General features: G+C 43.6%; 1 protein-coding gene across 2 annotated transcripts in view; it reads left to right on the plus strand.

The window, feature by feature from the left end:
- The window catches only part of TAB3 (TGF-beta activated kinase 1 (MAP3K7) binding protein 3), a 64,785-nt gene that overhangs the window by 17,267 nt on the left and 27,595 nt on the right, over window positions 1-19,923 (plus strand). The window contains exon 2 of one of the 2 annotated variants that reach the window (XM_040424997.1): window positions 10,872-11,061. In XM_040424997.1, coding sequence (XP_040280931.1) covers window positions 10,960-11,061 — 102 coding nt within the window. In that variant the 5' untranslated portion in view covers window positions 10,872-10,959. The remainder of the gene's footprint in view (window positions 1-10,871; window positions 11,062-19,923) is intronic. The other variant, XM_040424998.1, reaches the window with a different exon arrangement.

Raw genomic sequence — 19,923 nt, forward strand, 5'->3', positions numbered from 1 at the left:
CATAAGTGTTAAGACCTGTAGAAAAAAACTTTACTGCATGCCTCCCACCAGCCCACTCTCTTCTGCAGAAGGAAGACCTGGCAGATATGAGAAGAATAGACCTTTGTGAATCGCAGCCCTCTACCCCTTGTAATAGGGACTGTGTCTGAAGCGGGGCTGCATTTTACAAAGATTTTTTTCCCTTCACAACATTTAATACATCCATCAGAAAAGCGACATCCATCAGGTGACCGACTGTATTTGTGAAGCGGGGCTGTCTTTTACAAAGATTATATTCCCCTTCGCAACATTTAACACTTCCATCAGAAAGGGATATTCTTAAAAATCAATTAATAGAAAGCAATATATTTTTAGAATTTTGGGCTGTTTTTATTTTTCATTTCAGCTCGTCAGCTTGAAAATTGAATGCAAAACTTTGTCTTTCTGTAGGAGTCAGCAGAGACCTATAAAACTCATCTATAGATGTTTAAAGGGGTTTTGTCACTACAGAATAGGGTTGTTGCGATACCAAAATGTTGATTCGATTTCGATACCATAAAGTATTGCGATACACAAAAAAAATAAAACGCCAAAAAAGCAGCGTGCATTCCGCATTTTATGGAACGTCCGGCCCATAATCAAACAGTCCGATCCTATTTTTGGGGGGGGGGGACAAGGTGACAAGGTTTTTTCTTTTCCTGTAACTGCGTTCACTGCATAGGAGATTTTTCTTTTTATATATTTCAATAGTTCACACTTTTTTGGTCGTGGTGATATGTAATATGTTTAGTGTTTATTTTATATGTAAAATTGGGAAAGGGGGTGATTTTAAAGATAATAATATTTTGGTTTGTGTTTTTTTTTTTTGTTTTTTTTTTCAAATGTACTTTTTCTTTAATAACTATTAGCCCCCTTAGGGTCTAGAACCTGGGACCTTTCATCCCTTGTCCTATTCACCCTAATAGAGCTCTTTTAGGGTGAATAGGAATAGGATTTCTCACTCTCCATGTGCATAGTACACACAGTAGTAGGGACACTACCATGGCAGTCAGGGCTTCAGTAGCATCCTGGCTGCCATGGTAACCAATCGGAGCCCCAGGATTACACTGCTGGGGCTCCGATCAGAAGCTGCCACCGCCACCAATGAGGAGGAGGGGAGGGGACCCTGTGGCCACTGCCACCAATGATTATAATACTGGGGGGGTTGGGAGGGGCGCCATCAAAGTTTTTAGTACTGAGGGGGAAGGACGGACACCCATACTGCGCCACCAATGAAGATAAGTAACTCATTGAAACAGATGGCCGACACCCAACCTCTGACAGGGCGCTGCGATCCGCGGCAGTTAACCCATCAGGTGCCGCATAAACTAGTCTGTATTTGTATTAATAAGTTACTTATGTTCATTGGTGGTGCAGTGGCCACAGTCCCTCCCCTCCTCCGCCCCTCTCTCTCCCTTATTGGTGGCAGCGGCACAGGGGGGAGGGAGTCCTTCTCCCCTTTGCTTCTCAGGAGAACATGGAGCGCACTGAGAGCAGCACACGCCATGTTCTTTGATACTAGGCTGCGCAGTCAAATCCCGGTATCAAATGAATACCGGTACAAAAGTATCGATTGGGTATCGATAATTCGATACTCACTACAACCTTACTACAGAAAAGCATTTATTACGTAGAGGGAGTTAATACAAGGCACTTACTAATGCCTTGTGATTGTCCATATTGCTTCCTTTGCTGGCTTGATAAACTTTTCCATCACATTATGTACTGCCCATTTCCATGGTTATGACCACCCTGCACCCTGGCCGTGCTTCCACACTATAGAAAAAAATACCAGCCTGTGTGCACTCCTACGGTCTCAGCCACCAGAGAGACCAGCACTTTTTCCTATAGTGTGCGAGCAGGGTGGACGTAACCATGGAAACGAGCAGTGTATAATGCGCTGGAAAAATGAATCCAGCCAGTAAAGGAAGACTATTTCTCTACAACAGGCCACTCTATCCAGCCGGCTTCCCCTATGACCCAAAATCCTCCATCAGCCTCCATAAGCCAAAATGAGTTTGTGCCTACACTTATCAGGTTTGTCCTTACTCACAATTTTTTTTCTCTTTGTTGCCTGCTTCTACCATCAGCTCAGGGGTAGAAGTGGACATGCTAATCTCCTCCTGGGCTGGTGGGAGGATACCACAGTGTTTCCAGCAGAGGAGATGTGGTGGAATCCCAAAATAGCCTTTTGGGCCAGGTATATTGATGTTGTGTTTTTAGTCTGGACAGGCACTTGTGAGGAATTTACCAAGTTTGTAACAGCACTCAGCCTCACCTTTACATCTGAAATCAACCCAGATACGCCACCCTTTTCTTGACGTTAGGGTCACTAACACTGACGGTAAACTGTCCACATCAATATATCGTAAACCAACGGCCACCAACAACCTCCTCCACTGACAAAGTTTTCATCCCTCCTCTCTCCGCTGTAGTATATCTAGAGGTCAATATCTGCGGTGCACAGAAACAGGCTGACTTTTACGCAGAGGCCAGGGGACTTTTTGGCCGATTCAAGGCGAGAGGATATCCCCCCAGTGTCCTCCACTCAGCTTTCCATTCTGCTGAACGTCAGGATAGAGATCAATTGTTGGTCCTCAGAAGTAGAGTGGGCTCCGAGGGTGTTACCAGGATTATTGGAACCTTCGATAATCATAATCGAGCAGTTTGTGATATACTATCTGAGTATTGGCCCATTCTTCTTATGGAAGTGTGACATATATTCGAGGAAGGAACTTGTGTGATAGCCATTGCTCTAGAGCAGGGGTAGGCAACCTCCGGCACTGCAGCTGTTGTGAAACTACGACTCCCAGCATGCATACTTGCTCTGCTCTTCTAAGAACTCGCATAGAAATAAATGGAGCATGCTGGGAGTTGTAGTTTCCCAACAGCTGGAGTGCCGAAGGTTGCTGATCCCTGCTCTAGAGTCTAGACCCCCAGTTGTAGGCACCTAGCCGGAGAGGCGCCCACTTGGTATTTTCAGATGTGGAGGCTGTAAGACCTGTAGCTATATACATCCCTCCAAAATGTACATATCGGCAGTAACTAATCGGACATACTCTATACGGGACTTCCTAAATTGCAAAAGAAAAGGAGCACTATACCTCTGTAAATGCACGTGTCCACTGGATTACATTGGAAAAACCATTAGAGAACTACGTAGGAGTATCCTAGAACATATGAATTACATTGACAAGAAAAAAAGATACCCCCGTGGCGAGACACGTGCATAAGATACATGCATGTGGTCCTTGAGCCCTTACGTTTTTTGCGATTGAGGCAGTTCGTCCATCACTGAGATGTGGTGATTGGGATAAACACATATTACAAAAAAGAATCTGAATGGATATATAGATTCAAATCTCAATTACCCGGAGGCTTTAATAAAAATCACTTTTACCTGCTTCCTTTAGCATCAATACTTCAGTAGATTCACAATTAGAATCATTAGCCTAAGGCAGGGCTTAACAAATTTCCTTGGAATCTAGGAGCCAGCTAAAAAAGTTAGGAGGCGTTTTTTTTTTTTTTTTTTTACCTTATAAAGCCTTATTTTCAGCGACAAAAAAAAACACCTCTTTATATGTTAATTTAAGAATTCTAGAACCAAACAACATGGGCATTGTTTATTATCAGTGTACTGTGACGTCACTGTGTGCCGCATCTCTTCAGTGTACTGTGACGTCACTGTGCAGCATCTCTTCAGTGTTTATCATCAGTGTACTGTGACGTCACTGTGCCGCATCTCTTCAGTGTACTGTGACGTCACTGTGCCGCATCTCTTCAGTGTTTATCATCAGTGTACTGTGACGTCACTGTGTGCCACATCTCTTCACATTGTTTATTATCCGTGTACTGTGACGTCACTGTGTGCCGCATCTCTTCAGTGTACTGTGACGTCACTGTGTGCAGCATCTCCTCAGTGTTTATCATCAGTGTACTGTGACGTCACTGTGCCGCATCTCTTCAGTGTACTGTGACGTCACTGTGCCGCATCTCTTCAGTGTACTGTGACGTCACTGTGTGCCGCATCTCTTCAGTGTACTGTGACGTCACTGTGCAGCATCTCTTCAGTGTTTATCATCAGTGTACTGTGACGTCACTGTGCAGCATCTCTTCAGTGTTTATCATCAGTGTACTGTGACGTCACTGTGCAGCATCTCTTCAGTGTTTATCATCAGTGTACTGTGACGTCACTGTGTGCCACATCTCTTCACATTGTTTATTATCCGTGTACTGTGACGTCACTGTGTGCAGCATCTCTTCAGTGTTTATCATCAGTGTACTGTGACGTCACTGTGCCGCATCTCTTCAGTGTTTATTATCAGTGTACTGTGACGTCACTGTGCCGCATCTCTTCAGTGTACTGTGACGTCACTGTGCCGCATCTCTTCAGTGTTTATTATCAGTGTACTGTGACGTCACTGTGTGCAGCATCTCTTCATTGTTTATCATCAGTGTACTGTGATGTCACTGTGTGCACCATCTCTTCACATTGTTTATCAGTGTACTGTGACGTCACTGTGTGCAGCATCTCTTCACATTGTTTATCATCAGTGTACTGTGACGTCACTGTGTGCAGCATCTCTTCACATTGTTTATCATCAGTGTACTGTGACGTCACTGTGTGCAGCATCTCTTCACATTGTTTATCATCAGTGTACTGTGATGTCACTGTGTGCACCATCTCTTCACATTGTTTATCAGTGTACTGTGACGTCACTGTGTGCAGCATCTCTTCACGTTGTTTATTATCAGTGTACTGTGACGTCACTGTGTGCAGCATCTCTTCACATTGTTTATCATCAGTGTACTGTGACGTCACTGTGTGCAGCATCTCTTCAGTGTTTATCAGTGTACTGTGACGTCACTGTGTGCTGCATCTCTTCACGTTGTTTATTATCAGTGTACTGTGACGTCACTGTGCACCATCTCTTCACATTGTTTATTATCAGTGTACTGTGACGTCACTGTGTGTATAATCCCTGCGCTGTGACGTCACTGTGTATAATCCCTGCGCTGTGACGTCACTGTATAATCCCTGTGCTGCAGCTGACAGAACTGAGATCCCTTCCCCAGGATGTTTTGTCCGGGTTCATCATTCATCTCATAGTTCTTCTTTTGTAAACTTATTTTGTGACTAGATAAAACTGAAGCAGCGCTGGGTTTGAAGAGAAATGTCCCTTGTTGCTGCCTGTATCCGCCGTCACTGCGGGATCACTGCCCTTCTGCTGTCCCGGAATATTTGTCCTTTCCGGGGGATAATGGAGTCGCTGTTGTCGGCGTCTCCGGGGCCGTCCTTGTGCTCCCTCCGCTGTGGACGCGCACTGTGGCACTGCGATTGGACAGCACCACAGAGAAAGGCTGCGTGTCCTCCCTGTTCCTCTTGAGCGGGGAAAATACCGGGGGTACAGCGCAGCATAGGATTGCTATTTTAACAGAACAGACAGGGTGGCAGCATCAGGGTACCCCGCATGTACAGGTACTTATCTCCATTAATAAAATCCGGTGAAAGATCCTCTTTAAATAACTCTGTGGTGCTGCTTTGAAAAATGTAGAATATTTTTCATGGCACAACCTCTTTAATAGGTGGCATAAACTAGACAGTCTAAGGCTAGGGCTTCACGGCACAATAAGTCGCGTGACAAAAAGGGAACAACTACACTGCGACATGGATTTTGCAGTTGCAGTGCGACACCATTGACTATCATTATAAAAAAAAATGTCATGCGACAAGAGGTTGCGTGACACACATCGTCATGTAGCCCTAGCCCTAATGGTGCATCGGATTTATCATCCAGCATCAGCCGCTGTGATAAGTCTCGCTCCTCTTAAGACATCTTTAATCTTAGTTTGCACTGTCCTAGACAGTATTAGTAAGTCTGCCCTACTGTATCTTCTAGGGATCAGCGAATCGACTTCGGATGAAACATCTGAAGTCAATTCGCATAAAACCGAACCAGAGTTACAGTACAAATTAATTTATGAAGTTATTGCGCGAGGTCTCGTGAGACTTCGTGAAGCAATAACTTCGACTCATCGGAGCCAATACATTCTAATACTGTACTGAGCTCCTAGTATCTTCATATGCACTTCCCCATAGAGACATAAAATCAATACATAGACAGGTTTATTCTTACTCGTACTGTATGCTGCCATAGCTACTAGTCCAAAATGTCTGCATTCAGTATGTAGAATAAAATGAAATCTAAAATTCCTGCCTCAAAGGAAGCACTTTGATTTGTCCCTTTAAATCTTCCATTTCCTTTACACTGCTTCTTATATTTCAGTAGGCTTTTTGCAGAGTACTGGAATGTGTTTCCACGACTAGGAAACCTCAAACAAGTAACACCATTCCCTTATCTACAAATAGACAGTGGCAACGCTTCAGCGAAGGAATTCTACGTAGAAGAAAGTGATAAAGAGATAAGTCCCCAGTAGCGGGCATATTTCCAGGGAATTTCACGTAGGTTACATTGGTACGTAGAACGAATGATGCTGCTTTTCATAGAATATTATATTAAGAATAGTTGTGCTGAGATCATCGCCCGGTGTAAACAGTTAACAACAAACGCCTCCAAAACGATCTCTTGTCTTCCGCCCATCTCCCTGTATGAACAGGGAATGTGAAGTGTATGAGAGGAGGGTTCACCCCTTCGCAATGGGTGAAAATGAAAGTAATAATGAGTTCGGATCAACTTGCGTATCGTCCTTCGGCGCTCGTTATGGTCAGAGAATCCGTCTGTGTAAAGGGACTTTTAGAGGATTTCCACAAGGTGAAAATGTTATTACATGTAATACATATATTGGGGTACAGTAGTCAGATGTAGCTGAAATATTTCTCAACAAATCTATTACATCGAGGGCATGTGGTAGATTAAAAAAAAAATAATAATACTGTGTGCACTAAAATCTGCACAGTTTTTTTTCTTTTCTTTGTTTTTAGTAAAACATGGGGGGAGATTTACTAATCAAAATGTGCCAAAATTGGAAAGTGCGGAATCGCCCATAGACTGCAATGGTAAATCATTGCAGTCTATGGTAGGAGTGCTTAGACAGTCTCATGTTAAAGTCCCGTAGGGGAAACGAAAAGTTTAAAAAATTCAAATCGCACCCATTTTACATTTAAAAAAAAAAGAACCATCATCAGTATCACTGTCCCAAAATGCTCACACTATCAAAATATAAAAGGATTTATCCCTTACAGAAAAAAACAAATAGCTGTCACTGTTTTTTGGTTGCTTCACCTTCCAAAAATAATTGAAAAAAGATATAAAAATCCGTACACAGCCCAATCCATGAAAAATGAATCAGTGGTGTTGATGAAAACTACTGGTATCTTTGTAATCGCATTGACCTCAAGATAATGCGTTTTTTACTCTGTAAAAACCATGAAATTGTGTTTTTAATTTTAATCCTCAAAATAAATTTTTTTTTCAAATCTCACTTGGGGACTTTTATTTTTTTTTATGTATAATGCATTGTAATACTGTACTTGGATAATCAAGTGTATTACTGCCTTTTGCTAAAAGAAAACCAACTGTGGACATGCCTGAGGTACAGAATGTCCAACTAGTTACCGTAATTACTTTTTGGGGTTTTTTTGGGCAGTTTTTCTATTTGCCCTACAGGTGCTTTGACTGTGGCATCTAGTGGGTTAAATGGCAAGAATTGGAGTGTCTTCACAATACATCTTGTGCACGTTTAGGCCTCTTGTACGCGAACGTATTTTCTTTTCGTGTCCGGTCCATTTTTTTTTTGTTTTTTTTACGGACTGTATACGGTACTATTCATTTCAATGGGTCCGCAAAAAAAACGGAAGGTACTCCATGTGCATTTAGTTTCTGTATGTCCATATTTCCGTTCCACAAAAAAAATAGAACATGTCCTATTATTGTCCACATTATGGACAAGGATAGTACAGTTCTATCAGGGGCCAGCTGTTCCGTTCTGCAAAATACAGAATGTACACGGATGTCATCCGTTTTTTGCAGACTGCAAAATACATACAGTCGTGTGCAAGAGGCCTTACTCTGTGAATCGTCCTACAACAGGGCGGGCCTGATGAAAGCACTTTAGGCTATATTTTGCACAGTTGCTTTATATTCCACAACAGCTTCTTGAATGCTTGCTTGAGGAGGGTCTTCAAGGAACTGCAATTACTATTTACTACTGGTAGAAAATAGAAGTTCCGGCGTTGGATTATTCATGTGTGGCACTTGTCTGTGTCCTGGGTTTTGACCTTTTGTAAAGCTAATGTTGACACTGGCGTAGTGTACACAGCTAACCTCTCCAGGACTGGCACACGTACAGGACAGTTTTTTCAGGCCCAGACTACTTCTGTACAAACAGAAATATGCGTGTCTGTATGAATTCTTCACCCTGAAGATCAGCCCCAGAGGTTGGCTTCTGGGAACTCGTCGTGCATGTCAGGGTACTTTCACACTAGCGTTTTTCTTTTCCGGCACGGAGTTCCATCCTAGGGGCTCAATACCAGAAAATAAGTTTTTATCCCCAGTCATTCTGAATGGAGAGAAATCCGTTCAGGATGCATCAGGATGTCTACAGTTCAGTCACTGAACGGCGTTTTGGACGGAGGAAATACCGCAATGCCGGATCCGTCCTTCGGGTTCTTGCAATGCATTTGTAAGACAAATCCGCATCCAGATCAGTCTACAAATGCTGTCTGTTTGCATGCAGATTGCCGCATCCGGCAGGCAGTTCCTGCGACGGAACTGCTTGCCGGATGACTCTGCCGCAAGTGTGAAAGTACCCTAAATCATAATTAGTGAAGGTCACTTTGTGTCAGATCTCCAAGAATCAACTAGCAGTGCTTATTAAAAAAATGTAAACCGGAATTACAGCTAGAAGACGTGAACTCCTCCAACCCACTGCATGAAAAGTAAATTCAACAAGAACTTTTCTATAAAAAAAGTCAATTGCTGTTTTTTTGTGGTGTATTTGCCAGTTTTTGCCACTTTCTTTTTTAACTCAGATGGCAGTGGGGTTTTTTAGTGGGTTTTTTTTTTGTCAAAATGCAGCATGCTTCTAGGTATGTAAAAAATCTGTGACCAAGAAATTCATGGCATTTCTACACGCCCAAATACTGCCACAGCAATTAAAAAATGAAATTCTACAAGAACATGAAGATCTGACCCTGTCTGTTACTAAGTAGCTGACTAATTATGTTTATCTCTACTTGGTTACAAACTCTTGACCTGATTCAGTTATCACAATGAGGAAATGAAATATTCTGATGTTTGCCAACCTTGGCATAAAATCTGAGTATATCAGCATTTTAAGGTGGTTCGTCACCGCTGGGGGGGCCTCTCGGGCAGACCCGCCAGCATGGACGGACCTGTGGAGGGAATCATACTTGCCTAAAGTTTTGGCTCCCCCGGGCCACTGCTGATCTCGGCATTCTCATCAGCATCCGGTTGGACACTGGTGACATGATGCACGATATGCCACGTGACCTGTCAAGTGACACATGGGGCACACGTTGCTGCAGTGACCTGTGTCAAACCAGACCTGAGAGCTGCAGCGGCCCAAGTGGGGGAAGGGTGGAGGAGATGGAACCCAGCGGTGGGGATCAGGTAAGTATGATTCCCTCCACAGGCCTGGCCATGCTGTGGGTGGGATTTGCCAGAGAGTCCCCCAGGGATGACCAACCTTTTTACTGTAATCCTACTGTGATATTTTTAAGGCCCCCATACAAATTAGGTTATGGTCGGCCGAACCCACTGTTTATCTAATGTGTATGTGGAGCTTTCGACTCCCCCGATAACAGTGGAGAGAAGGATTAGACCCTCTGAAATGCAACACCCGATGGATTTTATTCTCCAGGGAGAGGTGTCTTGCAGCAGCTTTCTCTTCTCTCCACATTAAAAATACACATACACACTCTGGCGTGTTTGTACGGGGGAGGTCGGGGGGAGCTATTGAAGGTGTGTAGCACCTTTTTAGGCTATGTTCACATTTCTGTTGGGAATTAGTTTTTTCTGTTCCATCATAGGAGCACAAAAACGGAGCATGATCAACACCGGTGGCACCTAACGGCCCCCATTGACTTATAATGTAGTTGGTATGGTTCCATCATGGCGTCCATCATCATGTTACTATAATATAGTGCTGCATGCTGCAATGAAATATGACCGAATCTGTGGTGGAAGCTCTACCTCCACAGCAGATGGAACAGGGCCTTGCATTGTAAATATGTTCAGTAATTATTTGTGATAGTGAAATATAGTATGGCATTTATGTTTAAAGGCATTGTGCCCCCCCCCCTCCAATTCTGCCGGACCCTCAAACAGAAGATTACTTTCCTGCTTCCCGGCGCCGGCTCCCCTCTCTTTCTCCAGCAGGCCCTTTGATGCTCCCCTTGGGTCCATTAAGGTAAACGTCCAGTTTGACTTCACCGCAGCCAATGACTGACCCCGGTGGTGTTTAGCACCCCTTGTATCATGTGATTATTTGTCATGACGCAAAAGGTGCTGAGGCGATGTCAAACTGGATGTTGACATTGATGGAGCCCAGCTGAGCATACCAGGCCTGTTAGAGAAGGAGAGGGGAGCCGGCACCGGGAAGCAGGTAAGTCATCTTCCTTTTGCAGGTCCGGCAGAACAGGGAGGTTCTCTCGCTGTCCCCCTTTCCCTTCTGGCACAACCCCTATAAGGCTCAATTGCAGACTTGCAAACTCCATCATTTTTGCTGGAAGCGAAAGTAGCTCAGCATGCAGTGCTGTTTTCCAGATAAAATGATGGACATCTGGAAATATGTTTTCACATTAAGAAAGTCGCTTTCTCTGAAGTATTGGCAGGAGTGTTTAAAATAATTTTTGTTTTTTTTTGTGGCAGAAAATGCCAGAACGGTCAGAAGACCACAACCACTGGTGGGCGTTCTGAGTCCCGTCCTGTCCCGTCCTAATCCAGCAAGCATCCGGAGATGGCACAGAGCAGTCATCAGTTTGACATCCAGGTATTAAATGATCTGCAGCAACGCTTCCCTGAGATCCCACTTGACGTGGTATCTCATTGCATGATGCAGGTATGTGCTAGCATCTTGATTAGTATCTTTGCTCTGTGTATTGTCTGTATTCTACTATTTTACTAATAAAGTTCTGATAATGCTACCTGACTACTGTTCTATGCTGCCAATAGTAAAAATTCCATCCTGATTGTCTGCATTTGTGTAAGGCTCTATTCACATTAAGCTTGAACCATACAGTAGGGATATATTTTGTTTTTGGTGTAAAAAAGGCTATGTCCACATCTTAGGCCCCTTGCAGACGAGCGTGTCCTGATGCGTCCCGGGTGCATTGCGGCAAACCCGCGCGAGTAGGTACGCAATTGCAGTCAGTTTTGACTGCGATTGCATTCCGTTGTTCAGTTTTTATCGCGCGGGTGCAATGCGTTTTGCACGCGCGTGATAAAAACTGAATGTGGTACCCAGACCCGAACTTCTTCACAGAAGTTCAGGTTTGGGTTCGGTGTTGTGTAGATGTTATTATTCATTCTTTAATACAGAATGCTTAGTACAAGGTCAATTGAGGGTTAAAAAAAAAACACCTCCTCCAATTGATCTCGTAGCTGCCGGTCTCCTGTTCTTTCTTCAGGACCTGTCAAAGGACCTGTGGTGACGTCACTGAGCTCATCACATGGTCCAATCACATGGTCCATCACCACGGTGATGGACCATGTGATTAGACCATGTGATGTGACACCACAGGTCCTTTAGCCAGCAGCTCATGATTAAAGAAGTAAGAAGAGATCGGCAACTACGAGATCAAGAGGAGGAGGGGAGTTAATTTTTTTTATTTTTTAACCCTCAATTGACCTTCTACTAAGCATTCTGTATTAAAGAATGCTATTATTTTCCCTTATAACCATGTTGTAAGGGAAAATAATACAGTGAATAGACTGTCATCTTAGCAACCATGCGTGAAAATCGCACCGCATCCGCACTTGCTTGCGGATGCTTGCGATTTTCACACAGCCCCATTCACTTCTCTGAGGCCTGCGTTGCGTGGAAAACGCACAATATAGAGCATGCTGCGATTTTCCCGCAACGCACAAGTGATGCGTGAAAATCACCGCTCATGTGCACAGCCCCATAGAAATGAATGGGTCCGGATTCAGTGCGGGTGCAATGCGTTCACCTCACACATTGCACCGCGCGGAAAACTCGCTCATGTGAAAGGGGCCTTAGAGGCGCTATAAGGAGTCTCAATAGCAGGTTCTGTTTTCGGCAGGAAGAATAGCACTAGCTGATATCTGTTGGACTTCATTATGTGTCGATAGGATTTGTCACAACTGGTGTCCGGATCCAGCCCTGTATCATGGGTATCCATTTGTGTAAGAAACTACGATGCAGAGGTGAACAGAGCTTAAAAAAGTGTCAAACATACACTACTCACAAAAGGTTAGGGATATTTTGCTTTCGGGTGAAATTTATGGAAAACGTAAAAAGTGCATGCTACAGTGATATTATATCATGAAAGTAGGGCATTTAAGTAGAAGCATGCAATGGTTATTCCTAATCTCAAACAATTTATTGAAACAAAAGCCAACTATGGTGGTGGGCATAACCCCACAAAGAAAAATTTCAATGTATCAAAAACTTATGTGCCCTTGAGCATCAATTACAGATTGACAACAACGTCTCATGTTGTTCACAAGTCGACTTATTCTCTGCTGAGGCATAGCATCCCACTCTACTTGAAGGGCGGCCCTCAGGTCATTGAGGTTCTGGAGTACAGAGTTACGAGCCTCTACACGGCGACTCGGCTGATCCTATAGGGTTGTTATGGAATTCCGGTCTGGAGAAAGTGCAGGCCCCTCTATTTGAGGTACCCCAGTCTCTAGCAGCTGTTCCCTAAGGATGCAACCTCGATGAGCTGGCGCATTGTCACCCATGAAGATGAAATTAGGCCGGTGTTGTTCATGCAGAGGCACAATGACTGGATTAATGATGTTATTCAAGTAGTATGGGCTTGTCACTGTACCATTCACAAAGTATAGGGCTATTCGGTATTGACTAGACACATCTGCCCAGACTGTAACATCACCACCACCACCAAAGCCAAACAGTGGCTAATGCATAGAGCTTTTCTTGACATCTCCAACTTTGTTGGCAGCCATTATTTCTGCTTAGTGTGAATCGACTTTCATCAGTGAACCAGTGGGGTCCCTCATCCAGCGTAGATGCTCCCTGGCCCATGCAAGACGATGATGCCTGTGGTCCGGTATCCTCGCTAGCACGCAGACCACGCTGTAAACTGTTTTGAATGGTCTGGTGTGACACTTGGTGCCTCTCGTCTCCTTTAAATGTGCCTGGAGTTGTGTGACATTCATCATCTGGTTCCGCAGTGCATTGTTCATAAGGAAGCGGTCATCAGTGTGGGATGTGGCCAAAGGACTTCTGTGCCTTTCTGTGACTCCTCCAGTCTCTCTGTTGTAACCTGCGGATGACACTCTATGACATTCTAAACTCAGTGGCCACTTCTGTCTGAGAACATCCTGCTTGAAGCCTCCCAATGGTGAGATACTGTTGATCAGTTGTTAGGTGTCGTCTTGGTCTGATGATGTCAAAATGTGAACAGCATGATTAGGAGGACTGTTTAAATAGCAATTCTAATTGAACTAGGAAATGTATTGGGTGCATTTTTGGGTCATGCTAAAATTTCACCCACAAGCCAAATATCCATAACTTTTTGTGAGTAGTATATACCAGTGCACATGCTTTTTGCAACATAGAGAATGTCCTTAAAAGTGTATGTACAACTTTGAGCAACATTGTATATACTGTATGTCACTGTGAGGATGTCGTCTACTTGAGACCCTCCTGATTTAGAATGGGTACCAGATAAAAATACATATCCCATACCGCAGCAGAAATGCATGGTTGCTCACAGCTTCACCCAACCATAATATGGGGGTATTCTCAGCAACTATACCCGTGGTAGGCAGCAAATTGTTAGATTGGTCGAGGGTTTGTCCACATGGGACATCCCCCTTAGTTAGATTATATTTGGTAGTATTTCATGAATAGATATAATTTCTGTTGTCAGCGATCATGCCGTATTTGAAATTGCCGATCAAACAGACTGCGATAAATCCATGAAAATGGGATATATAAGAGATGGATAGACGGATGGGTGGATTTTATACACGCTAAAACTCCATTCGGACGTCCGTAGAATGGGTCCGTACCCGTTCCGCAATTATGTGGATCCGTTCATTCATTCTCATTCAGCGGCTCCGGAAAAAAATAGAACATGTCCTATTCTTGTCTGCAATTGCGGACAAGAATAGGCAGTTCTATGGGGGTGCCGGCCGGGTGTATTGCCGATTCGCAATGCACTACGGACGTCTGAATGGACCCTAAGTCTCACTCTCATAGAAAATGCCTTTTCTTGTCCGCAATTGCGGACAAGAATAGGACATGTTCTATTTTTTTTTGCGGATCCACAAATGAAGATGTGGAAAACACATACCGGCCCCATTGAAAATGAATAGGTCTGCACCTGTTCCGCAAAATTGCGGAACGGATGCGGACCCATTTTGCGGACGTGTGACTGGACCCTTAGGCAGGATGTCAAGATCTGCACCAGATTTATCACAGTGGCTCATGCTGGATGGTGAGAGACACTTTTCTAACTGTATACAAACTGTTGGTTGGCTTACTTTGAGACTGAATTTTATGCTAGAATTGTGGCAGAGTTTTGGTGCATCTTAGACTTCCTGCTGAGCACTGCCCACCTATTCAAGCAAGTTGGAAAAAGTGTAGGAATTCAGGTTGCACCAAAATGCACCACTTTTTAGACAGATTTTAGGCACAAACACATTAGTAAACCTATGTGTGCTGAAACATTTTTATTCTTCACTGTAGACAAGTATGTGATCTGGCAAAACCACTGGGCTGTATGTCCACCTAAAAACCTCTCACGCTTGACCACAGTTGGCATTACAAGTATCTAAACTTAACCAAGGTATTAGCTGGTCACACAAAATATATAAATATGGCACCCAATTGTAAATGGTAATAAATTGAATAGTGGGAAGACCTTAAAAATACTCTTATTGATCATATTAAAATAATAGGCCCGAAAGTTTATAACAAAAGAACCTCACTAGGAGGTAATATTCTACTGCCACCCAGGGTGATATGGTGGAGAGTTTTAAAGCAGCCAGGAGGTGTGTTCACTGGCTCACTCAGAGGGGGAGTTAGGAGTCCTAGGGATACAGTAAAAGAGGGAGACAGATACTGGGTCTCTTCCCCTAAAAACGTCCCTATGTCCTAGCTGTTCTAACAGCACCCCTCTCTGTCTGTCCCTTGTAGGCTATCCGGTGACTGCCCAGCTTCGTCGGAAACAAAAGGACAAGTCACACCCTGGGGCAGACAGACAAATACAGAGCAAAAATGTCCCAACGCATTTCACTGGCTGTGGGCCAGATCATCAGGGGACCAACAAATACCCGGAATTCAGTCCAAAACACACCGTGGGCGCTTGTTCCAGCATCAGATACCATCAAATATGCCGGCGCCAGCAAGTAAATAACAATCTTACAGATAAGGCATAGAATGTACTTATCTCGCCACGTATGTTTGATTCCTGGGTCCGCTCATCTCCTGCGTATGGCAGTGGGGGCATACGCATACGCAGGAGAGGAGCGGACCCAGGAATCAAACATACGTGGCGAGATAAGTACATTCTATGCATTATCTGTAAGATTGTTATTTACTTGCTGGCGCTGGCATATTTGATGGTATCTGATGCTGGAACAAGCGCCCACGGTGTGTTTTGGACTGAATTCCGGGTATTTGTTGGTCCCCTGATGATCTGGCCCACAGCCAGTGAAATGCGTTGGGACATTTTTGCTCTGTATTTGTCTGTCTGCCCCAGGGTGTGACTGGTCCTTTTGTTTCTGACGAAGCTGGGCAGTCACCGGATAGCCTACAAGGGACAGACAGAGAGGGGTGCTGTTAGAACAGCTAGGGCATAGGGACGTTTTTAGGGGAAGAGACCCAGTATCTGTCTCCCTCTTTTACTGTATCCCTAGGACTCCTAACTCCCCCTCTGAGTGAGCCAGTGAACACACCTCCTGGCTGCTTTAAAACTCTCCACCATATCACCCTGGGTGGCAGTAGAATATTACCTCCTAGTGAGGTTCTTTTGTTATAAACTTTCGGGCCTATTATTTTAATATGATCAATAAAAGTATGTTTTAAGGTCTTCCCACTATTCAATTTATTACCACAGTTGGCATTAGTTATATAGTCCTTCAGCTCAGGATCTTTATAAAGGGGATTATACACACTGAATCTACAAAGTAATTAGAGCTGTGATGACCTTTCAGATATTGGTTGGCACCATTAATACCTGACTCTGTGTGATTGGTCACTACTTTGAGTCTTTTTGTTAAAGGGTCGGTCTCACTTCAGCAAATAGCATTTATTATGTAGAGAAAGTTAATACAAGGCACTTACTAATGTACTGTTATTATCCATATTGCTTCCTTTGCTGGCTGGATTCATTTTTCCATCACATTATAAACTGCTGGTTTCCCTGGTTATGACCACCCTGCAATCCATCAATGCAGGTCATGCTTGCACACTATACCGCTGGCCTATGTGGGTTCCCATGTTCTTGGCCACCAAAGAGGTGGCCACTTTTTCATATAGTGTGCAAGCGCGGCCACCACTGCTGGATTGCAGAGTGGTCGTAACCATGGAAACAAGCAGTGTATAATGTAATAGAAAAATCAATCCAGCCAGAAAAGGAAGTAATATGGATAATAATACACTAGTCAGTGGCTTGTATTAACTTCTACATAATAAATGCTATTTGCTGAAGTGACACAACCGCTTTAAAGAGGTTCTCCTGAGTATTGACGAGCTATCCTCGAGGTAGCTCATCCCGGCACCTGTGCCAATCAGTTGTTTGAAAGGGCAGCCGCACTAGGACAAGCGCTGTTGCCCCCTAGGACAGCGACATACATTGCATAGCAGCTGTGTTTGGTACTACAGCATAAGCTCATTCACTTGAATGGGACTGATCTGTACATAGGCAATGTGACCAATGAATCTGATGTCACTGGCTAGGCCATACTGCTCACCATCCTGAGGATAGATCAACAATATTTTGCCCCGATAAACCCCTTTAACAGACAGGCACCAAGCTAGTGTATGACTAGAGTGCTAGATAACCTGCTGCAATGCACCATAAAACAGTCATGCGTTACAGACTGCATTTAGTAACCAATATCAGTTGGTGTAATACTCCTCATACACATGGATGAGAAGAACACGCCACAGGAGGTATCAATCCAATGTATGCATACAAACATGACAAATAATACAATATCAAAATATGACGTCAAGAGGGTCCCAGCAACGGTAACTGTCAGGACTGCACCAAAACGGTAAAGTGTGAACTGGACCATATAGCGCTTGATGCACTTGTTTTTTTTTCCTTTCGCAGATACTTGTCATTCTGATCTCTAAATGCAGAAAGTAATCTTACATTCTCCCCATTCATTTCTCCTACTTTTTCTTGCGCTAAATGATGGGCTTTTGTGCACAGTGCTGCATGACATGTATTGTAATATAGAGAACGGTGTAGTATCACAGTCGTTCCACTCTGCTGCATGTCTGGGTGGTGCTGCATAGTTTAGTGTCTGTGCCATGGCTTTATTCTAATCTGGGAGAAAAGGAATCTTCTGTCCCTAATTACCCATCATAAATCTAATTGTTTCTTGCCACCTTCGAGAACAATAGCTTGCAGTTAATCTATGCTTCTTCATTAGTCTTATGGCAAGGAAAGTTATTAATATTTACAGTACAGGTACAGCCCACAAATAACCCCAAGTGGTTTGTCAGCGCGACTGGAAAAATGGTATCTGTGCCCATAAAAGAAAATGAAATACTGTAGAGTTTGTCTAGAGAAGGATAATAAGTTGAAAGGTGGCACAGAAATAAAGGTGTTCTACCCAGTGACCCTATTCACTAGTTCTGTTATTAGAAGGAAAAATGGGAAATTTCTAGCTGATCTATACACTGTCTGTCCCCAAAAAGTCGCCACCAAAAAAAAAAAAAAAAAAAGGTCACATGCTCTAATATTTAGTTGGACCGCCTTTAGCTTTGATTACGGCACGCATTCGCTGTGGCATTGTTTCGATAAGCTTCTGCAATGTCACAAGATTTATTTCCATCCAGTGTTGCATTAATTTTTCACGAAGATCTTGCATTGAGGATGGTAGAGTCCGACTGCTGCACAAAGCCTTCTCCAGCACATCCCAAGGATTCTCAATGGGGTTAAGGTCTGGACTCTGTGGTGGCCAATCCATGTGTGAAAATGATGTCTCATGCTCCCTGAACCACTCTTTCACAATTTGAGCCCGATGAATCCTGGCATTGTCATCTTGGAATATGCCCATGCCATCAGGGAAGAAAAAATCCATTGATGGAATCACCTGGTCATTCAGTATGTTCAGGTAGTCGCTGACCTCATTCTTGGAGCACATACTGTTGCTGAACCTAGACCTGACCAACTGCAGCAACCCCAGATCATAGCACTGCCCCCACAGGCTTGTACAGTAGGCACTAGGCATGATGGGTGCATCACTTCATCTGCCTCTCTTCTTACCCTGATGCGCCCATCACTCTGGAACAGGGTAAATCTGGACTCATCAGACCACATGAGTCCAATCTTTATGCTCCCTAGCAAATCGAAGCCCTTTTTTCTGGTTTGCCTCACTGATCAGTGGTTTTCTTACGGCTACACAGCTGTTCAGTCCCAATCCCTTGAGTTTCCTTCACATTGTGCATGTGGAAATACTCTTACTTTCACTATTAAACATAGCCCTGAGTTCTACTGTTGTTTTTCTTCGATTTGATTTCACCAAACTTTTAAGTGATTGCCAATCACGATCATTCAGGATTTTTTTCCCGCCACATTTCTTCCTCGAATACGATGGGTCCCCACTGTCCTTCCAGTTTTTAATGATGCATTGGACAGTTCTTAACCCAATTTTAGTAGTTTCTGCAATCTCCTTAGATGTTTTCTCTGCTTGATGCATGCCAATGATTTGACCCTTCTCAAACAGACATCTTTTCCACGACCACGAGATGTGTCTTTCGACATGGTTGTATAAGAAATGAGAAGCAACTCATTGCACCAGTTGGGGTTAAATAACTTATTGCCAGCTGAAAGATAATCGCCCATGCAGTAATTATCCAATAGGAGGCTCTAACTATTTGCTTAGGTAAATCCAGGTGGCGACTTTTTTTGGGACAGGCAGTGTATTTTGACAGTATTATAATATGCTAGAAACAAACAAAAAATGACACCTCAACATTTTTAACTTTTTATGTTTTCATTAAATTTTCCTATAAGGGCTCATGCACACAACCTTTTTGCGGATCTACAAAACAGAAATGCGGGACACAGGGTGCTGTCCACCTCTTTTGTAGCCCCATTGAAATTAATTGGTCCGCATCCGATCCACAAAAAATACAGATCGGATGCGAAATGAAATTAGTCGTGTGCATAAGGCCCTTCCTGAACACCATGTTCAGTATGGTTTTCCTGCCTTGTGTTCCCGCTTCTCAAAATACACATAATGATATGCATAAAGTAAATGTTGTGAAGGTTCACTGTGACATCAGGGGAGAGGGGTGGAAGCAGACAGCGGGGAAGTGCAGCGGGCTTGGGCACTTTGAAAAGGAAAGTCTGCCCAGCTGGGCACTTAGGAACTGGACACAGAATAATCACCCAGATGACATGAAGGGATGGTTATAATGCTTTTACAACGTTCTGATGGTCATTGCTGGTAGTTATATTGGTGAAATTTACGCAACAGTCTCCCTTTAAGGATAGGTAATCAATGTAAATTCCTGGAAAACTGT

The sequence above is a fragment of the Bufo bufo genome, chromosome 3 (assembly GCF_905171765.1).
Source record: "Bufo bufo chromosome 3, aBufBuf1.1, whole genome shotgun sequence".
NCBI lineage: Eukaryota > Metazoa > Chordata > Amphibia > Anura > Bufonidae > Bufo > Bufo bufo.